General features: G+C 54.6%; 7 protein-coding genes across 7 annotated transcripts; 3 read left to right on the top strand and 4 right to left on the bottom strand.

Annotated features, from left to right (window-relative positions):
- Window positions 1–1,745: 1,745 nt before the first annotated feature.
- Window positions 1,746–2,735, top strand: PG998_012142 (uncharacterized protein; the record flags this gene model as incomplete). Its single annotated transcript, XM_066878958.1, has 1 exon — window positions 1,746–2,735. The coding sequence occupies one exon, from the start codon at window positions 1,746–1,748 to the stop codon at window positions 2,733–2,735; it is 990 nt and encodes a 329-aa protein (XP_066725342.1).
- A 263-nt stretch (window positions 2,736–2,998) lies between these two features.
- On the bottom strand, window positions 2,999–3,980 carry PG998_012143 (endonuclease/exonuclease/phosphatase family protein; the record flags this gene model as incomplete). Its single annotated transcript, XM_066878959.1, has 2 exons — window positions 2,999–3,247; window positions 3,285–3,980. The coding sequence occupies 2 exons, from the start codon at window positions 3,978–3,980 to the stop codon at window positions 2,999–3,001; spliced, it is 945 nt and encodes a 314-aa protein (XP_066725343.1).
- A 1,955-nt stretch (window positions 3,981–5,935) lies between these two features.
- Window positions 5,936–6,562, bottom strand: PG998_012144 (uncharacterized protein; the record flags this gene model as incomplete). Its single annotated transcript, XM_066878960.1, has 1 exon — window positions 5,936–6,562. The coding sequence occupies one exon, from the start codon at window positions 6,560–6,562 to the stop codon at window positions 5,936–5,938; it is 627 nt and encodes a 208-aa protein (XP_066725344.1).
- A 5,167-nt stretch (window positions 6,563–11,729) lies between these two features.
- PG998_012145 (uncharacterized protein) lies at window positions 11,730–12,167 on the top strand (the record flags this gene model as incomplete). Its single annotated transcript, XM_066878961.1, has 2 exons — window positions 11,730–12,023; window positions 12,087–12,167. 2 exons carry the CDS (start codon window positions 11,730–11,732, stop codon window positions 12,165–12,167), a joined length of 375 nt encoding a protein of 124 aa, XP_066725345.1.
- A 1,223-nt stretch (window positions 12,168–13,390) lies between these two features.
- PG998_012146 (uncharacterized protein) lies at window positions 13,391–15,644 on the top strand (the record flags this gene model as incomplete). The annotated part of the gene is made up of 3 exons (XM_066878962.1): window positions 13,391–13,566; window positions 13,617–13,977; window positions 14,085–15,644. 3 exons carry the CDS (start codon window positions 13,391–13,393, stop codon window positions 15,642–15,644), a joined length of 2,097 nt encoding a protein of 698 aa, XP_066725346.1.
- A 2,102-nt stretch (window positions 15,645–17,746) lies between these two features.
- On the bottom strand, window positions 17,747–18,861 carry PG998_012147 (sterol glucosyltransferase; the record flags this gene model as incomplete). The annotated part of the gene is made up of 3 exons (XM_066878963.1): window positions 17,747–17,862; window positions 17,948–18,089; window positions 18,214–18,861. 3 exons carry the CDS (start codon window positions 18,859–18,861, stop codon window positions 17,747–17,749), a joined length of 906 nt encoding a protein of 301 aa, XP_066725347.1.
- A 1,802-nt stretch (window positions 18,862–20,663) lies between these two features.
- On the bottom strand, window positions 20,664–22,085 carry PG998_012148 (Guanine deaminase; the record flags this gene model as incomplete). Its single annotated transcript, XM_066878964.1, has 1 exon — window positions 20,664–22,085. The coding sequence occupies one exon, from the start codon at window positions 22,083–22,085 to the stop codon at window positions 20,664–20,666; it is 1,422 nt and encodes a 473-aa protein (XP_066725348.1).
- Window positions 22,086–22,095: the final 10 nt, after the last annotated feature.

A 22,095-nucleotide genomic window follows, 5' to 3' on the forward strand; every position in this document is an offset into this window, starting at 1 on the left:
ACCTGACAACAATATTACCGGGACTAATGCGAGTAGATGAAACTCAAGCAACAAAGGAAACGGCTTGTTAAAGAGAACAATCTTCTGGTTTATTATAATAGCTGCATTAAATGGCCGGTAATTTGCTTCAGTCTCTTACCTGGTGTTTGTCAACGATATATCGGTGGCCATGTGCAACTGTAGGGGCTTGGCCATTCCATCTCCCAGCTAATCTTGAGCTCGGGGCTGCAGTTCCTTTCCCACTTCATTAGCCGTGCCATATGATTCATCAGGCTTTATGCTCCTGTTTCTCCATCGACTGACTCGTATTGCTACTTATCCTCCTCAACTCTGAAGATTGTCGCCCGGTAGGGGCTGGGACCGTATGTCCTGCCAGTCATGTTGGCTCAAGCTACAAAGGCCAACAAAGGGGCAAGCACATCAACATACAAGCATAGTCTTGTAAATACACTTCATGCGTGGCTGTTTGTAAACCCTTAAAGCGTGTATTGTTAAAGTCAACAGACTTCGGAGCGACAAGTGGCATCTTCACATATATCCTCATCGAGCAAGCCGAGTCGATCACGTGTCTACTGAGGCAGAACTCGTACGTATATGGATACATAGTAAGTCAGAATTCGTTATCAAGCACCCACGTCAATGAGCATGAGACTGTTTCAGTTAGACGTGGTGAGAGATCTCTGGAAACATCTGCTCTAACGTGTCTTGGATCTGGGTCAAGTCGTCGCCTATCTCACACTTCGTTTCCATTGATCAAGCAGATGGATGGCACAGGCGGCTGCTACCTATAATAGATCATTTAGGTCCTCTTTATTTGATTGTTGAGCAGGTATGTAACCTGCAATGAAGCATGCCGTCAACCTCCAAGCCTCCATGTAGCCAACTGCACAGCTACCAAGGGCATGTGCACTTGCGATTCTATTTTCTTCGGTAGTCTAATATGTGTGACAAGTATGGTTGAGTACTGACTTCTCCGTGAATGGTTCGCTCGAAGCGATCTGGAAAAGGGTTTCGTGTCTCGGTGTCACTTACTACATCACCTGCGGACGGAAGAATGAGGCTCAGAGGCGGCAGGTAGCACTTGCGAAACACTCAACACGCCGTAATGCCGTACTGCCGTACTTACTCGAAGAAGTATTTATTTCACATCTCGCCAAATAGGCAAACAGTTCGGTGTGAGTGATGTAAATAGCTAGCTCGAGCGTCTAGCACAATGACGCAGTGCCGTCATGGTACAGACCAAGCCGAGTCTCGGTGAAAGGATGCACAGGTGAGCAATAATCAATCTTCTCAAGGCGCAAAGGAAATCCATCTTTTTACATGTTCCCGCCGCATGAAGGCGACGTCACACATTCTTTTGACGGTGACTCTCTTGGGGACGGGGCGGACGACGGTGATTGGCTGCTTGTCGTGGTAGTGCAGTCACACCCTCCCAAAACAGCAATCAGCTGACCGATGATTGGGGGCATCTGCACCCCCCGGTCCCTCCCATCTGACTGACTGCTTGCATCAGCAGGCAGAACGGAGGGCTCGCTTGTTGAACAGGCAGAAAGCTTCACAGCGAGAGGGGATGTGGAATGAAGAACCCTTTAAAAGAGACCATGGAGTCACCACTTTTTCTACTGCAGGCTCTTTTGCCACACAGAAACAAACCAGCTCCAACCACTAAACGCGGCGCAGACGACTAACTACCACTGCAATACGCCGCGCAAGTGGCTGTCAGAACCCAACAACAGCACCTAAACATGGGCGGCTCGGACAACGAGTCCCTCGAGCTGGCCGACTTCATCCTGGGGGCCTTCGGCGCGGCCCTGACGCTGCTGAACCTGGTCGCCCTGTACGCCGACATGGTGGCCACGATCCGGCAGGCGCCCAAGCAGATGCGCGAGGCTTTTGGCAACGTGCGGCAGCAGCTCAGCGAGGAGCGCGAGGCTCTAACCCACCAGATGCGCCAAAGCCGCCTGACCCAGGAGCAGCAGCGCAAATTCGCGGCCGCCGCCAGACGCCAACGGGACGAAGAAAGCAGCAGGGCCGGGGCAGCTAAAGGCAACGGGAAGGCGAGCGATAATGAGGTGGTCCTGTTGCCGCTCACGTACACGGACGAGACGCTGCTGCTCCACTACAACACCCTCAAGGGCCTGTGGCTGCAGTTCAAGGAGCTGGAGCGGCCCTTCCTGCTGCCGCTGGACGAGGTGCACCTGGCCGAGTCGGCGGCGTACCAGCTCGACCGCGACGACTCGTGGAACACGGAGCACTTCCGGGCCGCGCGCCTCGACCCGCCGCCGCCCAAGCACGGCGCGAAGCACAAGAAACAGAAGAACAGCACGTACGACCACAAGCACGAGTTCCTCGGCCTCGAGGCGCTCGAGTCGCTGTACCAGTGCTCCTTCGTGCACCGCTTCATCTGGTGGCGCACCAAGCCCGACGTCAAGCGGCTGGGCGAGAAGGTGGTCAAGATCATGCTGCGCCGCATGGAGCGCGAGGTCACGCAGACGCGGCTCATGGTCATGCAGAGCCGGGGCATGGACTTCAAGTACGACGGGCTCTTCTACGAGAACCACGACTACGACCACCACGACCACGACGCGAGGACGGCGGCCGAGACGGAACACCGCAAGATGGCCCACCGCCGGTCCAGCCGGCGCGGCGCCGCGGCGGTGCCGACGACGTCGGGGGCGGCGGCTTTTGCGGCCGCCGTGGACGGGGGAGAGGGAGAGGCTGGTGCGGACGCGTAGGGCTTCGTCCGAGGGGCCGCGGCCGACGGTGCTGCGGGAGGAAAGAGGCTACAGGCAGCGCGACGGCGTCGACTACGGCAGGGAGTACTATCTGGCGAGACAGGAGGCGGCCAACTGGTGGGGACCGCGGGGCGGGGTGCGACACAGCAGATCTAGATCGCCGAGACGGCGCTGATCAAGACATCATCAAGATTTGAAAGGATGGGGGAGTGCAATGGTATATATCTATTAATATCCAAGTAGACAGGTACGAAGGAATGAAATCAGTTGAAAGTCACATCGGCATACGTCGCCCGATGGTCGCTGACCTTCATCCCATCCACGTTGTTATCGAAGATCTCCCAGCGCTGCGCCGTCGTGAGGTTCTCCTTGTTGGGGCCCAACCACACGAAGTCGATGCGGCTGATGCCGTCCGTATCGAAATCCGTCCAAGTCGTCGTGATGCCCCCAATTTTCTGGGCGCCCACGCCAGGATCCGCGACCTCGGTGAGGAAGTCCATGCCCGCCAGCGTCTGGTACGCGTCGCCATCCCCCCGCCGCGCCCGCGACCGAGTTGAAGTCGCCCGTCAGCGTGACCCCCAGCCCGGCGCCGTGCGCGTCGCGCACGGCCCGGACGACGCGGACGGCGACCTTGATGCCCTCGGCGCGCGCCTGCCGGCTCGCGTTGTCGAGGTGCGTGTTGGCATGAATAAACCGCTTCCCCGTCGCGATGTGCTCGAAGACGCCCACGACGACGACGCGGTTGCTGCCCGCGCCCCAGCTGCGCGACGGCGCGTCGGGCGTCTCCGACAGCCACTTCATCTCGTCGTGCACCAGCCGCAGCTGGTCCGTCCGGTAGAAGACCGGGTTGAACTCGCCCCTACGGTCGCCGTCGTCGCGGCCGCGGCCGAGGCGCGCCCACGTCCCCGCGCCGCCGCGCAGGCCCTTGTGCACGTCGTCCACCTGGTTCGCCAGCGCCTCCTGCAGCGCCACGATGGACACGGCGCCCGCGCCCGCGTCGTGCTCGGTGCCGTCGACGATCGACTGCAGCTGCGCGACGACGTGCGGTTGCCGGCAGCGGCTGGAGGATAGGGGACACAACAGGTCCCACCACGGCTTCTCGTTGCGGCCGGGGCTCGAGGTTGCGTAGCGGATGTTCCAGTCCACGATGCGCACGGGGAGGCCGCCGGCGGCGGCGGTCGGGACCAGGGCGCTGGTGGCGGCGAGGAGGAGGGCGATTGCCCGGTTCAATTTGAGATGATGCATGGCGATCTTATCTTGGAGGGGGTTGCTGGAACGAGTGAGTGCGTGTATGCGTGTGTGAAAAGCGAGCGTGACGATATCCGGGTAGTCGTCCGTGACGAATTATCTATCTATTGTAGAAAGAGAAACCCCGAAAGAGCACCACATGACAGAAACAGCTTCCTCGGCTCTCTTTTAATCTATCAATTGCGCCAACGAACAGTTAGTAGACTCTACTATTAAGCTCCCCGTCGTCGATGCTACCTGACCTGCCATCGCCATGGGCTACCCCCGTACCCAGCGGAGTCTGGCCCGTTCCAACACCGAGGTTTATCGGTCTTCAGCCCAACGAAATCTTGGACTATGATCTGACCTGCGATTATGCGATTGGGCGCAGTCTATAAATAAGACCATGACGTTCTGAGGGGAAGCCGGTCTCTCGGCCAAGCTGACTCGCGATAGCTCCAGGGGTTCGTTTCGAAAACCTCGCCTGAGCCACAATCGCTATTTCTGTCAATGGCGTCCCCAAAGAGGGAGAGAGTTTGAGTTCATTACATGCCAATATAGTTAGTAGTAGTATTGAATCTTGGGCGTGAATCAACAAGCAAGTAATATCGTTCGGAGAGGCTATAGCATAGACTTCCTGCACAGCCGCCATATCAGACGATGTGTAATAGCACCATCTGCGTAGGTCGATCGTGGACTGGCGAAAATCAGCCTCCGGGCGAAAAGCTGGTCATGAATTCAATCTAGACTTCCAACATCAGTAAAGGTCGAGTCTTTCGCAAATGTGTCAATGACGAGCATGCTACCCCGCCAATCTACAACGTCAAATCGGATGGATACCTGTTTTCGCTGCTGGCCTCATCAACAGGGGCGGCCGACGCAACGTCGTCTTGTCTTGTCTTTTAACAACCATGGGTTTCAATAAGGCCCAATTGAAAGCCTGGACAGCAGCATGTGCAGGCTTACCAGAGCCGAAACATAGCAGTGATAGCCGATAGCCTACAGTAGATTTGAGGGGCGTGGACACTTCTTCAATCGGAGTATCGATATCGACTTGGGGCAAACTGCTTTTAGTCTGCCATTGGCTCATAACAGATGTGATGTTTTGCAAAGATCATGTTATCAACATCACTTGTCGAGATTGTATGCGTAAATGGAGAAGCTGTCGAGTCAGTGGGAGAAAGACTGGAATAAAGGTGAAGCTAGCGGCGGGCGGCCAGTAGTCTTCGGACCATTAAAAAAGTGGCGGGAACCCTGGATTTAGTGTGTTCTAGGGGGTCGCCTGCTCGTCGCTGCTTCAATTCTCGTAGACTCCGTACCTGGAATATACCTTCCACTCTGCTTTGGAATCTAGCTTTCTGCATCTCATCATCGACTTCGACTTGTGATGACCATCTACAGCATCTCTGTCACTTTTCGTATGTTTGTATGTGATTGTAATTGGATGTCGAGATTGTGATGTTACGCGCGGGGCTTCTCCTGCCCTTGGGAAGCTATGGCCATCCATTGGACCAGCCAGACCCCATCCCATGCCAATATGTATGTAAAGAAAAGGGGCATATACTATGGCGCTGCCATAACAGGTCATTCTGCATGATACATCGTATTCAACGTGAATGTTTCGGATTCAGCCTCTATCACAAACATGCAATGTCAATTGCAGCCGCATAATCATAATCATCATCATCATCATCATGATATTTGTCTTCATTGATGTGATATAGCTGACTTGGCTGGCGACCCTGGTTGTCTCTTTTCAGTCGGTGGTGGTTAGCGCCCGTGACTGCAGATCCTCAAGCCACTAAATCACCAACCCCCTGGCCCCAATCCAGGGCCTTAATCTTCTACGACCTTAACCCCCGCGGCCCCCTGGCGCTTGAACTCTTTCAGCCTTTCTCTACGTCAGAACTCCGAAACTCACCATCACAAATCACACACACACACGCACACCAATCAGTACCAGCCTCGGAACCTTATCGAATCCTTCCGGCAGCAAGCACACACTTACCTACGCCATGGAGTTCTCCAGCCAGACGATTGGCGCGGGCGCGACGCCCGTCGCCAGCAGCGCCGGCGGCCTGCAGTACAAGCCCCGCACGGCCGAGGAGCGCGAGGCGGACGCGGCGCGCAACGCGCCCAAGTACGCGCGGCAGAAGGCCGTCGGCTCCATCCTGACGGCCAAGTACCTGAAGGCCAAGGCGGCCTTCGACGGCTACTACGACTACGACCTCGACGCCGCCTTCGACGCCGACGCGGGCGCCTGGCACGAGGAGAAGGACCCCTGGCTGCGCATCCGACAGACCCTGCCCGCCTTCCTCGAGGGGTACACCGAGAAGAAGAAGGCCGACGACGGGCTGACGGGCGAGGAGCTCGAGGCCCTCGCCACCGCCGTCGTGCGCGTGGCCCGCAAGGATTGGGAGGGCGCGGGGCGCGATGCCGCCGCGTTGGACGAGGCGTTTGTCAAGGAAATGCAGGACCTCGTGCAGAAGCTGAAGACGCAACACAACTTGCCCCAGAGCCGCCCACAGGCCGATGGGGCGGAGGAGGAAGAGGTTGAAGAGGAGGAATAAAAATAACGGTAGCCAAGAACGGAGTTTCATGTGATGAAACTCTTTTTCTTCGTTTTAGGAAGGAGCAACAGCAGGACCCCTCCTTGGGAGGACTGTGGATCGGGGGTCGCTACCGCTCCGGCCCCCAAAACTTTCCCCAAGGTCCGGACCTCTCAAAGTGATGTTGCGTCCCACCGCGGTGCCACCGCTTTCTGCAGAAAACCATAACGCGCCAATAAAGTCGGCTTGGAGGGGGATTGGATTGCAGATTGCGAAAAATCTCATACGTGTCTTTCCTCGCTTTGGGCAGCCATGGGGCCGCTTAGAAGTGCTGCGTCTAGCTCGGCCGCCAGCAAAGCAGTACGGGTCTCTGGACCAAGGCGTCGATGTATGTAGTACTCGCAGAGAAAGGTGTATCGGGGATGGTGCACTACAGAACTGCCATAGTAAAAAAAGCCGGATGCCGAGCATTTCTACTGTTGCCGTCATAGTTCCACAGATGCGCAAACTTTAGCCTGCGTCCGCCAAGCCAGTCAGAGATCGTGACAACTGTTCTTGTGGGCAATATGCACGCACTTACGGGGCGCTTCATCCCAATTGCATTTGGGCGTGGTGTCCTCGTGGTACGATAGAGGAGGCCGCCAACCGTCTGATTTCTTTGGTATGCCGCTGTCCCCGAACCCAAAGTCGGACCTTTACACGTATGTGTGTGTGGGTAGGCGGGCGTGTACTCACTCTTGGCGGCATATCCAATCCAAGGACTGCGGTTCGGGTTTCTCTTGGACCGCCTGCAAGACGGAATCTTACCTTCTTATCTTGGGTTCGCATAACTTGGTTGATTGAGGTTGAAGACAGTTGCAGAAGTCCAAACCCGGGAATATTGGCTTGGGTGAGGGGGTGGCTATGATGCTACACCAGCCCCCCACCCACCACCATGTGTCTTTCCACCTGTCACAGACTCGGGAGATGCATGAATCATGCGGCCACCTTTGGGTTGCGCGCATCCGTCTGCACGCATATATAGATTGGGGTGGGCGTGCCTGGTCAAGCGGCCCGGCCCGGCATTTTTTTTAATAATCCTCCTCTCGACTCATGCTCACCTTCCCATCAGGGCGACCAGCCCAGACTTTGATTCTCCGTGTTGGGTTGCATTAACGCATTTTGGTTGCCAAGTCGCTTCTTGGCTTCGAAGATGGAATCCGTCGAGCTGCGACATTGACAGCACCCTCGTATGTATACAATGCGAGAAAGGGGGTCAAAAGATAACCGCGCACCCACAGTTTAAGGTAGCATGTGACCTCATGTAGGCGACGATTTTGGATTCTTCTGCATGCATCAGATGTATCTATACACCTCAATGAGGCTCTTTCATACGGTCTAATTATAGTATTGTATACTACTATATTCATCGGTTACATGTCTATAGACAGGTCGCTACCACATGTCTCGACGGGGTTTATTGGGCTTGCTCGCATACTTTTCACCTAACCAGAACAGCGTGCATGCCATTAGGTAGTGGGCAGACCAACCAAGTAGGGAGCTTGTAGAAAGAGGGGATATGGTAAAGTGAATGCATGGCAAGAGTACATAGTGTTCAGTCCATAACTATTAGATATTCTCAAACGTATTGCGATACATTACATAGTCCTTTCAACTGAACCCCCTAAATTATGGTGGCCAATCATATCGCTTTGGCACCACCCTTATCCAAACGCCAAGATGACCTTGGATCTGCTAAGCCAATTGCAATGCGACCTACGAAGGCCAACACTGAAGATGGCACGAAGTAAACATCACCGGGCTTCGTGATACTTAACAAACAAAACGATAATCGCTGATGGCCACACAGAGTCTGGGTCTAGAAAGCTCGTTTGTTTGGGTGGCACGATGAGAATGACCTCCTAGAACTCTGTGCTGAGGGCGGGCAACACTCGTTTGATATTAAAACATGGCCATACAATCTACAATCACTTCGCGGCAAGACAGGAGCGTTTGTGATGGATTGCAGCTGAAAAACCAAGGGCATCTGTTCCGAAACCTCGAGAAACTTGAGGTTGCGCAACCCGTACCTACCTGTTCATTCATCCTGTAATACAGTATCACAAGAAAACAAGCTTATCGTTTGCATGAAACGATTAAATCCTGCACCTAATACCGCTGTTGCACGCTTGACGTACACTTGACGTGGCCACCCTTTGCATTTTCGCAAAGCCGGGGTGCGGCTTGTATGCCCCCTTTTCGGCACCCACCGAGCGAAATAACGTGTTGAGGCAACACGACACCGCCTCCTCTCCAGTCTGTGTATCCCAAACGAGAATCACCTCTCCGTCGTTTCTTTTTATTACCTTTTCTTCTTGCTTTCTTCCCTTGCTGGCTGACGCGTGGCACCTTGGCACGGCTGTTGCGTTTGGCGAGCTATTATCGAGTGTTACACAGCACTTCCTTTTCCACGGTGGCGGCCTGCCGGTGGCCGTTATTTCGCGGAAAGGAAATGGCCTCCCGCAGCAGTTCCTGCATTAGCTCATCTCCCTACGTGTCAGGCACATCACACCCCAAAAGAGGAGGGAGAAGAAGAAAGCAATCCCGACGAAAATCTAGTGCAAACGGGGCATGTTCCGCTGCTTCCCTGTTGGCTACTAGGGGTCGTAGTAAGCATATTCCGGGCTACCGTCCCGTCCCTTAACTACCAGTTGTCTCGTCTCAAGTGATTCATCATGTCAAGTTCCAGCTCCGGTCTGGCCGGGTAAAATTATATTACCACATTTCCAGGGGTGTTTTCGAAATGAAACTGCAGGCAGGCACCCGAGCTGCATGACTCGGCTCATCAACCGGCGTGGAATTCGACAGGTCTGGATACGGTCTGGCCGTTACACGCCCTGCATCAACAGTCAGTCACGGGGAGCACTGATGGGTCTCAACATTTTCTGGGATTGAGATATGTACTCGTTTCAAAGGGATGCTGTACCATCTCGTTTGTGTGTATGTGCGTGTCTGTATGTTGCTTGATTTCAGCGTTGAGGCAAGCCGCAGGAATATGTTTCACTGTGTTATCTAGCTCACATGAGACTCCACTAGACTCACCACCCTGCTGGCAAGGCACCAAACGACGCCCCAAGCAAGGTATCACTTGTCATTTTGTTACATAGCAAGTGCAGGCGAGCCGCCGAAATGTGGATATTAGTTTCGACTCGGAAACAAGGAATATAGAGAACTTCGAGGTACATTCAGTCCAAGTAGCAGAGTTGGGAAGTCCATGATCCTTGTCTCGCTATACTGGACCAAGCCAGAGCCAAGCGTGTTTGTCACCTTTTACCCAAGCCACCTCGTCGGATGTGCGCAACAAGGGCAGAGCCGCGTCTAATTTCGGTGTCAACAGGTGACTTAAGTATATCCACCATTTCAATTGGGAACACTGGCAAGGGCAGACCATCTAGCCGGGAACTCGGAGGGGGAGGCGTGCATAACATAGCAGGAGGCGACGCCCACGCGAGCGTGTTTGCTTGCGGCCACAGTAGTCGCGACAGGGGGTCTTGGGAGCCAATCACGGCGAGTGGTTTCCGATTTCCACTGTATAAGGCCCGTACACCCAAGTACCGGCGCCATGGGGATGGGATATTGCGCAGGGCACGGAAAAACTCCGTGGGAGGACGTTGGGTCGACGCGCGGAACGAATCACCGGGCCAGGTGGACACCCAACGGTTTCGAGTGGGCTCAGCTCAGGGCTGTCTCCCCAGAGTCTCACACAACATGCAGCATGCACAAACGGGTAGCAACTGCAGAGAATAATTCTAGGTTGATTGTGTTGGTTCGAAAAAAGCGAACCGACAGACCGGTAACCGGCAGGGGTCCTGGCCCGGTATTGGCAAATCGACCAGATTAGACGTGCATCTGTACAGCAGCAGCTGGCCGCGTTTGTTGTCGTAACAAAACTGATTGCGCATCCCCAACACCACCACCACGACGAAAACAGCGGTGATTTGAAAAGAGGAAAAACGAGGGACGAACGGCAGAGGGGACCGCAGACTATCCCAAAAACTTCCAGGATTCACACCCCCGAGGTCATCGAAGGTTCTGCTCGTCTGCCGTCCACTACCAGAGCCACATGCTAGGTACCAATGCAGCGAAGAGTCAACAGAAGGTACCCACCGACCCAGGCCCCAGAAGCTTGCATATTTGCTGAAGACTTTGATCTGCAGCTTTGACAGCAGGGCCAATCGATTGACGGGGTAGTGGGCAGGGGGGGGCGTGTGTGTCGGGGCGGGGGCTGGCACTCGTAGTGGTACTGGTAGCTGGGAAGATGGGAAGAAGCATTGGGAGCAGAAGTGGGAGGGTTTCTGGCAAGACCCCTCCACCCCTGTCGCCTGGCGCACTTTTTATCAGCAATCACCCCGCCATGGACCAGCCTCTTACGGGAGGGATGCGGTAACATTGGCTGCGCAAGCAATGCGGTTCCTTGCAGCGTCCTCTGCCAAGCCACTCAACGCCATATCGCTGCTCCATGCAAGTACGCGCTGATTGGCCTTCCGACCTTTGGCCCCGGAAGCCGATCACACTCACTCGTCAGAGCGAACTCGTCGTAAATCTCTGGCGACTTACCGACTTGTGCTTTTCGAATAAAAAAGTTTCCAGCCATGATTAATTCATGCGGTGAAAGTGATATATTGCCTGATTCGTTTTGTTACCGCCGGCGCTATCATAGTCCGACGGGCCAAGTCAGATGAGCAAAAGTAATTCTTGTTCACTTCTCGATGCCCGAGTATCTTCTACCCCTCGACAGAGCCTCATGTGACGCTGCCCCTGGGTATTGTATACCCTCACCGACTCGATATGGCGGCCCCGAGCCCAAGCATCATCGTTTTCGATAGCTTTCCACTAGGTACCTCCTGCCTCTTGCGGCAGCACATGGTATTTTGGTAGGTACCGTTTGTCATGATCTGTCTCACGCATGTATATAAGAGGTTTGAGATGCACCTCATATCCCCAGTGTAACACTCCATCTTCAGCATCGCATCCAACACTACATCACGATCTGGCATATAAGAACCCCTTGACATACTCTCCTCGTTTCCAAAGTTTCATCCCGCATTCTGCAACAACTTCTTCAACACTACCCACCCTTCTCATCCTCGTCATCGGGCATTAGACACCAGACATCACGTCACAGTCACTTGTCCTTACCACACCCCATCTCACCAGCAGATCACCTCCAACCTTCACGATGCAGACCAAGACCCTTCTCTTTGGCTTGACCATGGTCGCCACCGCTCTTGCGGCACCGGTGGCAGCTACTGTGGATAGCACCGTCACCACCCAGGGCTCCGGCGCTGGCATCTGGAAGCGGGCCTCGGATGCGGAGATGTCCACCAACGGTGCCGGCATCTGGAAGCGCGCGCAGGACGGCAAGATGCAAACTGCCGGCGCCGGTATCTGGAAGCGCGAGGAGGCCGAGAAGAGCGAGGAGGACGGCATGATGCACACCAGCGGAGCCGGTATCTGGAAGAAGTCGACAGAGGTATGTTGTGTGGACTTGGGTTTCTCCCCGTCTGGTTCAGGGGCTAACATGGCTTGTTCACAGGAGACTTCATCGGAGAGCGCGCCTCAGCTGGAGAAGCGCACAGGCTACGGCATCATCAGCGGTGGCAACGACGAGGCATGAAGAGATAAGCCCTAGTCTGGCTTGCCACTCGTCCATCCATCCGTTCGATTGATCGGTGGAAGCAGATCGAGTTGCGCTACGATCAAGGATCAATGATCCACGATTAAACTTGCAGGTGCAGGTGCAAGGTGCAGTAGTGGGACCCCGCCTGTCCGGGGGCACCTGCGCACGGTTTTCGGGCGCCATGCCCTTAACGGCCATCGCCCATCATCAACCCCATTTACATAGAGCCTAACGGCAACGGTTTTCTTTTTGGTCTCGTTTGGAGCCAACCATTTTCAGCATTGCATCATTACCAGGAGGTTTGGGAAAAAGAGGGAGTCAATTGGTTTAGCATTGGTTAACGGTCACATATGTAAAATATGTCACATATTTTTTTATTTGTTTTTACAGGGAGCGTGGGGTGCTTCCTTTTACTTTGTCATATTCCCTAGAGTTAGTTGGCGACAAAAGAACCTGTTCAAACTCACACGCGCCTGCACATCTGCAGCAGGCGCATTTCCTTCATCTGGCGCCATGGCATGGTGCAAACAGCAGCATTTCAAGCAATTGCGACTGATTGGTTCTCAGGTATCTGCTTGAAACAAAGTCACGTGGTCACGTGCTGCACTGAGAAAGCACTGACCTTAGCTAGCATTTGACTATTGAGCCGCTGTAGAGAGCTAAGCTGTGCAGATCCTCACCTTAAATTGAGTGCTGAGGGGAAAGAGCGACAGCGACTGGCTCGATAAGAGCAATTGAGGGCGCGACGGGAGGATTGAGAGGGCGGCTAATCTGAGCCAACGAGCCAATCACGACGCAAAACCGGCTCGGAAGGGCGGTAAACTATCCCCTCATCGGACTAGTCTCACCAGCTTGACCTGTTTGAGTCGGACGGACAAGGATCCAGATGGCTGTCATTGGTCGATCACCGTTGGCTGGCAGTCTCGGCAAGGAGTGTCGTGTTCGAGGTCCCCCCAATCTCTGCCCCCAAACGTCGTTGCTCCTGGCTGATCGTACTGCTGTGCTGGAGTGTTGAGGAACGACCAGGGTCAGCTGCATAGATCGATTGCTTTTGACCCGCCCCAATCCACCCACCCTCGCACTCTCTCTGCTCTGTTCCTCCTACTTACTCTCGCTCGTCAATCTCACCTGCAAGGACGCAAATCCGACGGCGAATCCGGACAACCACGCTCGAGTAAGACAAAGTTTTTAGGTTACTTTTCCGTGAATGTCCGACCGCCATGGACGATACGGATCCGATTCGGAGCGGCGTGCCGCCCTCCATGGACTCCCAGTCCAAGTGGGCCAAGCCCGAGGACTGGAATAAGTACAAGAACACCATCTCGGCTCTCTTCATGTGCCATTCGTTGCCCAACGTAATGCGTATCATGCGGGAAGACCATGAATTCCACGCAACGTAAGCATTGTCCGTGTCAGTTCGGAGCTTTCACTCACGCCACGATGCAGTCCCAAGATGTACCAGGTCCATATCTACCAGAAATGGGGTTTGCGCAAAGGCCGCCCTGAACCAAAGAGCAACAAGAAGAGACGCCGGGCCCCGACCGAGGAACCGGAAGAGAGCATCGCGTCGTCTTCGCACTCCAACACACAGTCAAACCGTCAATCAAATCCGCAGTCGCAGTCGCAGTCGCAGGCCCCTGGCCAGGACTATGACATGCTCGATGAACTGACACCCGCGCGGGCGCTGCATTTCGTGGAGCAACAACATGCTGCCACCATGGATCCCTGGGGGCAGGCCCCAACCATCTACCCCATTGGGGATGCTCGTATTCGAACGGAACCACCACGTTATTTGCATCCCCCGCGGGTGCTGATGAACTAGACGACCCATCTCAGCCGTCGCCAAACGATCATCTGCGCCCTGCTTCGGAGAGAGTCGCGCCTGCGCTGAATCATGTTAGAACCGCTGGGCAGATAGTCCCGCCGAACGGATGGCAAGACTTCCTCAAGTCGGCGCAATTGGATCCGGCCGAACCCAACAACGGCAACACTCACACCCTGCCACAGCGGGGGCCCAACATTCCGAGTTACGCCTTCAGTGAGATGACTGATCCTTCCGTCACCGATTCAGGTACATGGATGTCGACGGTGCTGGACCAAACCCAGCCAAGCTCTGTGACAGCGTCGTCGCGCTTTGCGGGGCACAAGAAGGGCTCCAAGACAGCCTCCGGCGCTTCACAAGCATCTTCCAGATCGCGCATATCGCGCGGATCCCAGGCTTCCTCTTCCCGTGAGACTTTGCTGTCTTCCGGCTCCTCGCTTTCTTTCAAGTCCAGGACATCTTCAAGCAAGAACTCGGCGTCGAGGATGACACTGCCTACCGGCACACTCCGCCTTCTGGATTCACCTGATGCTCTCATGTTTCCTGAAAAGTCCATGTTCTTCGCTCGGCATTACATATCCAGTACCTTCTCCACTGGCTTGTGGACCCTTTCGCAGAACACCGACACATCACTCTTGGACACCGAATGTGTCAAACTCGATGCTTGGTATAACGATTTCAACCCGGGCTTCGAGTTCTTATACGAAAACCGATCCAACCAGCCGGACCGGATCAAGAGGGCATTCTGCATTTTCCAACGCTGCTTTGCTGCCACCGAGTATATCATCGAGCCCCAGGATCCTCGCCTCGTTATCTACATATGTCAGCAAACCATTCGCTTCATGTTCTACGACACCGTGGGGAGGAACCTGGCACAGACCTTCCTCAGGTACGTGGCTGGTCTGTGCAGGAAGCTCTTTAGCGAGCACCACCCCCTCTATATTATCATGTCGCAGCTGGCTCGGATGGATCAGTACGAATTCGCACAGAATGTCCCTGCCTTGATGGAGTGCTACTTTGACCACCTTGAGCCCTTTTTGGGCGAGTCGACGGCCGCCTTCGGCTTCGTCAACGACCTGCGCGGCCTCACTATTAGTATTATGGAGGCGACTGGAATGATGGGTCTATACGAAGCCAAGCCGGTTCTCGACCGCCTGGTGAAGCGGGCTGAGAGGCTCGGGCACAACCGGCTGCACCTCATGATCGAGCAGGCCGCCATTTTTCAGCGGAATCGATACTACGTGGAGGCGCGCAACATGTTGCGCGACATCCGCAACTCCAAGGAGGGCAAGAACGACCCGTACGAGCGCGTGTACGCCAGCATCATCCTGATGGTCGTGTTCCGCAAGATGCGCGACACGGACGCGGGCATTCATCTGGGCTATGAGATGGTCGACTACATCGAGAACTTCGAGCGGCGCCGCGACATGCCCGATTTTAATTACGAGCTCTTCAAGGGCCTCGGGCCCAGCACCCTCATGATCTTCCTTGGCAAGCTCGAAGTCGAGCTGCGCGAGGTCCACCGCTACGACGAGGCCGACGACGTGAAGGCCAAGATGGACGTCGTCATGAACACGCAGTACGAGTACAACGTCAACAAGCAGCAGGAGGAATTGGAGCAGAGCATGGTGGCCACCGCGGCTGCTGCGTAGAAGACACCCCTCCTTGCTGCATTCCTCTTTTTTCCTTTCTCGTTTTGGTTTTATGTTTGCCTTCTTTTTTGAATGATCTTCATTGGCACACCGTCGCTTGAGCTGTGTTGCCTGTACACCTTAGTTTCATTTTATCCTACTTTTTTTTATCTTGTCTTTCTTTTTTCTTGATATTGGTCTCTGCGATTCTGTATTGGGGGTTCATGGCAAGGCGCGGAGTTCGGGCTGATCATCATTAATAGTGTAGCTCTGCGGACATATTAGCAAGACTCCTATAGCGTGGCGTTTGATTCGTTTTAGCAAAATTGTGCATAGGTTGAATACACGAAGCCCGCGATCATTATAAACTTACCTCACCTACGCCGAATCTCTGCTCATCGCTTTTTATGTACACACTACACTCTCGGCATGGTATCTGCTCGTGAAACGTGAAGTTTGATAGTATGAATGACACGTTGCCTAGTATTAGCGGCGTAGAGCACGGCTGGCTCTAGACCGAAGGCTGGTGTGGCCTATAATTAGACCAATACACTCACGCCTCCTAAATTGCGCAAACTCACCTGGCCCTGGACTTCACAATGCCTCCATCGGCCATGAGTAATGCGTCCGGAGGCTATGAAAAAGCAAAGACGAGCCCCGGAGATGATCTCTCTAATCTGCTCTCGTAGGCATTCTCGCGCAATTCCCAAATTTGTCCGGACACGAACCTTATTCATGGTGGAAGGGAGTTGAGGTACCGAGGCTGTACTTGAACTGCGTGTACTTGTTGTGCGTGTATCATGGCGGTGCTTGCTTGGTTCATCGTTGAGGCCGGAAAAGAGAAGATAGACGTAAGGGAGGTGAAAGAAGAAGAGACCGTGTAGGAAGGGAGCGAGCCCAGAGGAGACGATGGACGTGACAGATGAGAAAGAGAACATCAGAGCAGGGACTCTGCGGAATGGTTAAAGATGCAAAACACGAGGGTGTGTGTTTGCGAGTGCGTCTGTGAGGGCAATATTTCGATCCGTGTGTCTGACTGTCTGTGTGCGTGACCCCCAGTAGGTCTATGCAGGGAAGTCAGCGTTTTACTCGTTGTGTCAGCGATGTAATTTGAAGCCGGCAGGACCCAAAACACGTGTGCCAGTACCAGCGGCCCTGTCCAGGAGCTAGCCAGCTCTCCTTTGGCCGTTGCTCTCTATCTTTGCATGGCCATTGTTCATGCGAGGGACGATGCGAGGAATCTCCTGATCCATTTCAAGCCTGAGAGAGTAGTACCGGTACAGTCCAGTCTGACGGAAGGTTTGGTCGCCAGGTTATTATCATTTCCTACGTGTGAAAAAGTATCTGCAGGCCATGGTTATGTATAGAATACGTTAAGCATCATATTTCTAAGAAATAAAATACTTAGGAATAGATGTATGGAATCCTAGTAGCCATGTAGCTCCGAATGGAACGCGAAGGTACCAGCGACCCCTTGAGATACTCTAGATTCACAAGGGAAGCACCCTAGACGACGAGGCTATGGAGGTCTGGACTCCACCACCTCAAAAAAGGCAAAGTCTGGAAACGATACTTGTAGAGACGTCGGGCATAATGCTGGTTTGGGCTGCCAGTGGAGTGGTAATAGAATTGGAATATTGCGGGTCGTCTGGCTCGACCTATCTCAGGTGCTGTATCCGAGGTCGGGTTGGAATGAAGACTTCGACGCGGTATGGGTCCAACGAGAGGCGTTCTCGTCCCTTGATGCAGTAGCCGATATTGGCTGGAGTCACCCTCGCCCGTAGTGATGGGAAGAGATGAAGTGAAGTGGAGTGACCTCTGAAGACCAATTTCACGGAGGCGGTGTTGCAATTAGTATAGTACAATGGGCTGAGTGCAAGTCAGTCGGTAGACCGAAGAGCCCTGAAGTAACAAGGCCTGTGGTTTCTGCGTTGCCTTCGTTACACAAGGGTGTTGGCCTACTGTGGTCTGCTGAGTGTGTTCACTTTGTACCTTGGCTCCACGCTCGGTAGAAAATCCACCTAGCAGGTATGGCAATCCCCGTTGAGTTGGTAATGGACTTTCCCCTGGAATAAAATACAGATGAATTACCTGGTTCGCCTTCTTCTCGAGGCGAGAGTTGATTATACAGGCGGCGTGTCCCTAACGCGCGTGCTTTTCTCGTGTTTTACTACGACCTTGATCTTGGAAAACTCCTTGTATATCCCGAAGATGGGGTGGAACGCGATGGCAAAGCAGCCTGGGTTTCTTGTTAGCGAGTTCTTTGCATGCGTGATCGGCGTTGGACCGCGGTCCCAGCTTTTCTTTTCGGGCAAGTTACCAACCGGCTGTCACCTTGAAAACCACATTGGCGAGGCCCTGGAGGAAGCCCTTCAAGCACCCTTGGATTCCTTCGCCATCCCTTACTGCTTTGTAGGGTAGCGTGACCCAGTCCGTGAATCCATCATAGATGCCGTACCACAGCCCCTGAAGTGGATAGAATGAGGACAGATCAGTAACCATGCTCTACGCCATACATAGATCTTTGGGGGAGGAGGCGGAGGGGGGAGTAGAGAAGGAAAGCGAAAAAGGAAGTTATAACAGTACGTACTAAGCAACCAGCGACGCACCCGTGGGGAAAACCTGTGAGTCGGGGCCACTTGCGCACCGTCTTGTCGCCATACAACTCTGGGGTGTGGTGTAGGGCCTTGCCCATTCCGTCTCCAAGAACGAGCGGAATCTTAAGCACACCAGTCACGATTAACCAGATACCAAGAAATACGTCTCTCCATGACAACCAGAAGGGGTGGCATTCGGCCTCGTCGTGGTCCTGCTGTGGGCTCGCTTCTGTTCGCCGGCGCGGCTTGTCGGCGTAATAATCCATCGAAGGCCCCACAGCAGCAGTGGGCGTTGGCTGTTCCGCCGCGGTGAGATATTGCTGAGTCTGCATGTGCTGTTGCTGCTGCTGCTGCTGCTGGCCAAGGGTCTGGACCGGGACCGTCTCTCCGGCAGCTGCAGCAGTAGGAGGTGTTGGTTGTTGCACCCTCGTCACCGTGCCCGGCATCGCGTCCAGGCCGCCCCCTATGAATTTCGCCCCAAAGTCTATCGCCTGCGCGGCATCGAATTGCGACGTCGCCACCATGTTGGACGAAGGTAATTGAACTTCGTGTCCAACGACGTCTGCTCGCGTCAGGCCGGCATCATCGATGACCTGACCCTGCTGTGGCAATTGCGACTGCGCCGCACCAACGGGCTCCATGACGGCTGTCGCGCCAGCCGTTTCCTGGTGGTGGTGTTGGTGACTTGGCTGCGAATGCGACGGGGCCGCCCCAGCCCTCGCTTCGGGCAAGTTTGCCCTGCTGCTCGATTTGGCAAGTCGCATGGTTCACTGCCGGTCGTTTGACAGCCCTGTCATATGCAACGAACGACTGGGTTTGGCCGAAGAACAAGTCGTGCCCTGCAGTAGTGTCTCGATGGTATCCGATGGTGTATGTAAGGGATATTTTCTTAGTTTCCGGGGAAAGGCGAACGAGCCGTGTTACCAACAAACAAACAAGATGACGGACGCCAGACGCTACAGGTTGTTTGCTGCCGCACTCTCCCCCCTAAAGCTTCGGCAGCGCCAGACCCCTTCTGGCAGTCGGCTATGTTGATCGTTCGTGTCTAGGCACCGAAATAAACACCCCTGTGATTGGTTGGCAGGGCTGTCCTCGGTCCACCCCCTGGCCTCTTTCAGCTGCCCCATATTACAGGGGTTGTTACGGGGGTCGTGTATCTTTGGTAGATAAACGTTGCTAAGAGTAAGGGAGAAGAACATATTCAGAATAATTTCAAATATGTATATTATAGTATTTACAGTGCCAATAATAATGTTCAATCTGTCTGAGTAGCTAGTTAAAAACTCTCATTAATATATGTTATGAATTTAGTTGTATTATTCCCTCGCCCCCTATGTACCATTCGTATATGTCCAAGTATTCGCTTATGCAAGTACGACACCGTGGTCCAAGGCACAGTTATCGATGTATCAACGGTCCAGGGGGTTTGACGGGCAGCTATCATACTAGAATTGTGTGCGAGCTGGAGTAATTGGTTCTAATAACAATTCAAACTGGTATAATCTATGAAACCTGGCCATGATTATTGAATAGTTTGGCAAAGTCTATCAAGTACATGTCAGCTATAGCTATCACTACAATGTCACTGGTTAGGCTTGTTATGCTATCTTCTGAACTGAGCACCTTTGCCTTTATATAGCTTTCTAATATATGCACAACTTGGCTTGGTTCAGTGGTAACAAGTCCAATTGGATCTCCTAGAAACAGTAAACAGAGAGGTCAACTCATACACATAGCATTGAGGTAGATACAGAAAGTATAACAATATGCTTCGCATCGCTCCAGGGGGATGCAAGATAACAGGGGCCGAATCTGAAAAACGAAGATCCAATCTCTTCGCTCGTGGAAATATATATTCTTGAGTGTAGAATAGTTAGTACAAATCCAAAGATGAATGTTCAGCATAGTAAGCCCTCGTTTACTCCTTTGCCCTGGGAAAATCACTTGGATTGCTTACTACATTCCTCGTCCGCGTATTGATCAACCGTGCAAAGCTGAGACCATTAGCAGATTGCATTCTCTTGTCCGAAGCCATCGTATCTTCAGGCGCTGGCTAAAACTCTGTTGTGGCTATTAACAAACAGTGAGGTCAGGGCAAGTAGCGTGAAACTCCGTCAGAACATCATGGTAATATTATGTATAATCTTCCCAATGTCTTCTACGTCGACACATACCCAGGAATATTACAGCCTATCACCACAAAAGCACTGCTGCGGCAAGCCGATAAAGTGGCTATCAGGATGTCGGCATTGTCGGGGCCCCGTTTCAGAGTGGCCCGCGACTTCCACTCAAGCAACAACGACATTCCGGAAGCGCGAGAGCGAAATCAGTGTCGTGGGCCATGAGCTCTTCGCATTTTTATTTCATGAGGCCTCCGGCTTACCACCACAGATGTTTATACTCAGGGCAAAACACCAACCCCTATACCGTGATCTGAGTCTGCTCAAGACTTGACCTGCCGCCCACGAACAAACACCTGTTCAATATTCCGGTCATCACCTGTCATGACGAACTTCTCAAACACCGTGCCCAGCGAGTCTTCATCCTCCACCATAGTCATGACGCCCGGCCGCGCTGGATCCGCATTGACGAGGATAGCGTCGAACTCCTTGCCGACCTCGAGTGTGCCGACCTTATGTCCCAAGCCACAGACCTTCGCCCCGCCCAACGTGGCCAAATGGAAGACCTCGGGGATGCTCAGCCCCTTGAGCGCGCCGCCGCTCTGGACCTCGCGGGCGTTGGACGCCACGATGGCCTGGCGCATGGCGTCGAGCATGCTGGACGAGAACCCGCCGCCGCTGTCGGTGCCGAGCCCGACGGGGATGCCGCGGTCCAAGAAGGCGCGGACGGGGGCGGCCATGAACCCGCCGCCGACAGTCATGTTGGAGACGGGGCAGTGCGCGACGCCGCACCCGAGCTGCCGCAGCCGGTCCAGCTCCGACTCGGTCGCGTAGCAGCAGTGCGCGAGGATGGTGCGCGGCGTTAGCAGCCCGAAGTGCGCGTACAGCTCGACCTCGTCGCGGAACTCGGGGAACAGCGCGCGCGTCGACGCCATCTCCTGCTCGGCCTCGTTGAAGTGGGTCTGGATCGCCATGCCGCCCTGCGCCTGCGGCGCCGACTCCCGGGCCGCGATGTCGCCGAGCCCGCGCAGCAGCGCCGGCGTGCACGTGATGGCGAAGCGCGGCGTCAGGACGTACTGCAGCAGCCGGCCGTCCGGGTCGCGGGCCCGGACGTGCGCGATGCAGGCCTCGGTGTCGCGCAGCGACTCCGCGGCGTCGGCGTCGCGGTACGTGTCGGGCGCGTTGCGGTCCATGTTGCACTTGCCGACGAGGGCGCGCTGGCCCTTCTCGAGACACAGGTCGGCCAGCACGTCGGTGGCCGCCGCGTGGCGCGAGCCGTAGTACGACGCCGTCGTGACGCCCTGGCGCAGGAACCCGTCGACGCAGCGGGCGTAGACGCGGCGTGCGTGGCCCGGGTCCGCGAAGCGCGCTTCGTGCGGGAAGGTGATGCGGTCGAGCCAGTCGAGGATGTGCAGGCCTTGGCCCAGGCCGCGCATCTCCCACTGCGGGGCGTGGTTGTGGGTGTCGACGAAGCCGGGGACGAGGAACTGTGTGCGCACGAGGTAGTGGACGTCCGCGGCGGCATCGTCTTTACTGTCGGCGTCTTTCTCGATAGAAGCAGGAGTGCTGCCCTGACGAGGATGAAGACCCCGGGACTGGAGAAAGATGGGGACCTCGTCGCGGTCTAGATGGGGTTCCACGGCCTCGATCCGGCCGTTATCTGCGACCAACAACAGCGCATTCTCGAGGATCTCAATCTCGCCCAGTTTGGGGGAATGGATTATGGTGCCGTGAAATGCTTTCATCCTGACTGGG

Source organism: Apiospora kogelbergensis, assembly GCF_038363985.1.
Source record: "Apiospora kogelbergensis strain CBS 113332 chromosome Unknown utg000008l_segment0_segment0, whole genome shotgun sequence".
NCBI lineage: Eukaryota > Fungi > Ascomycota > Sordariomycetes > Amphisphaeriales > Apiosporaceae > Apiospora > Apiospora kogelbergensis.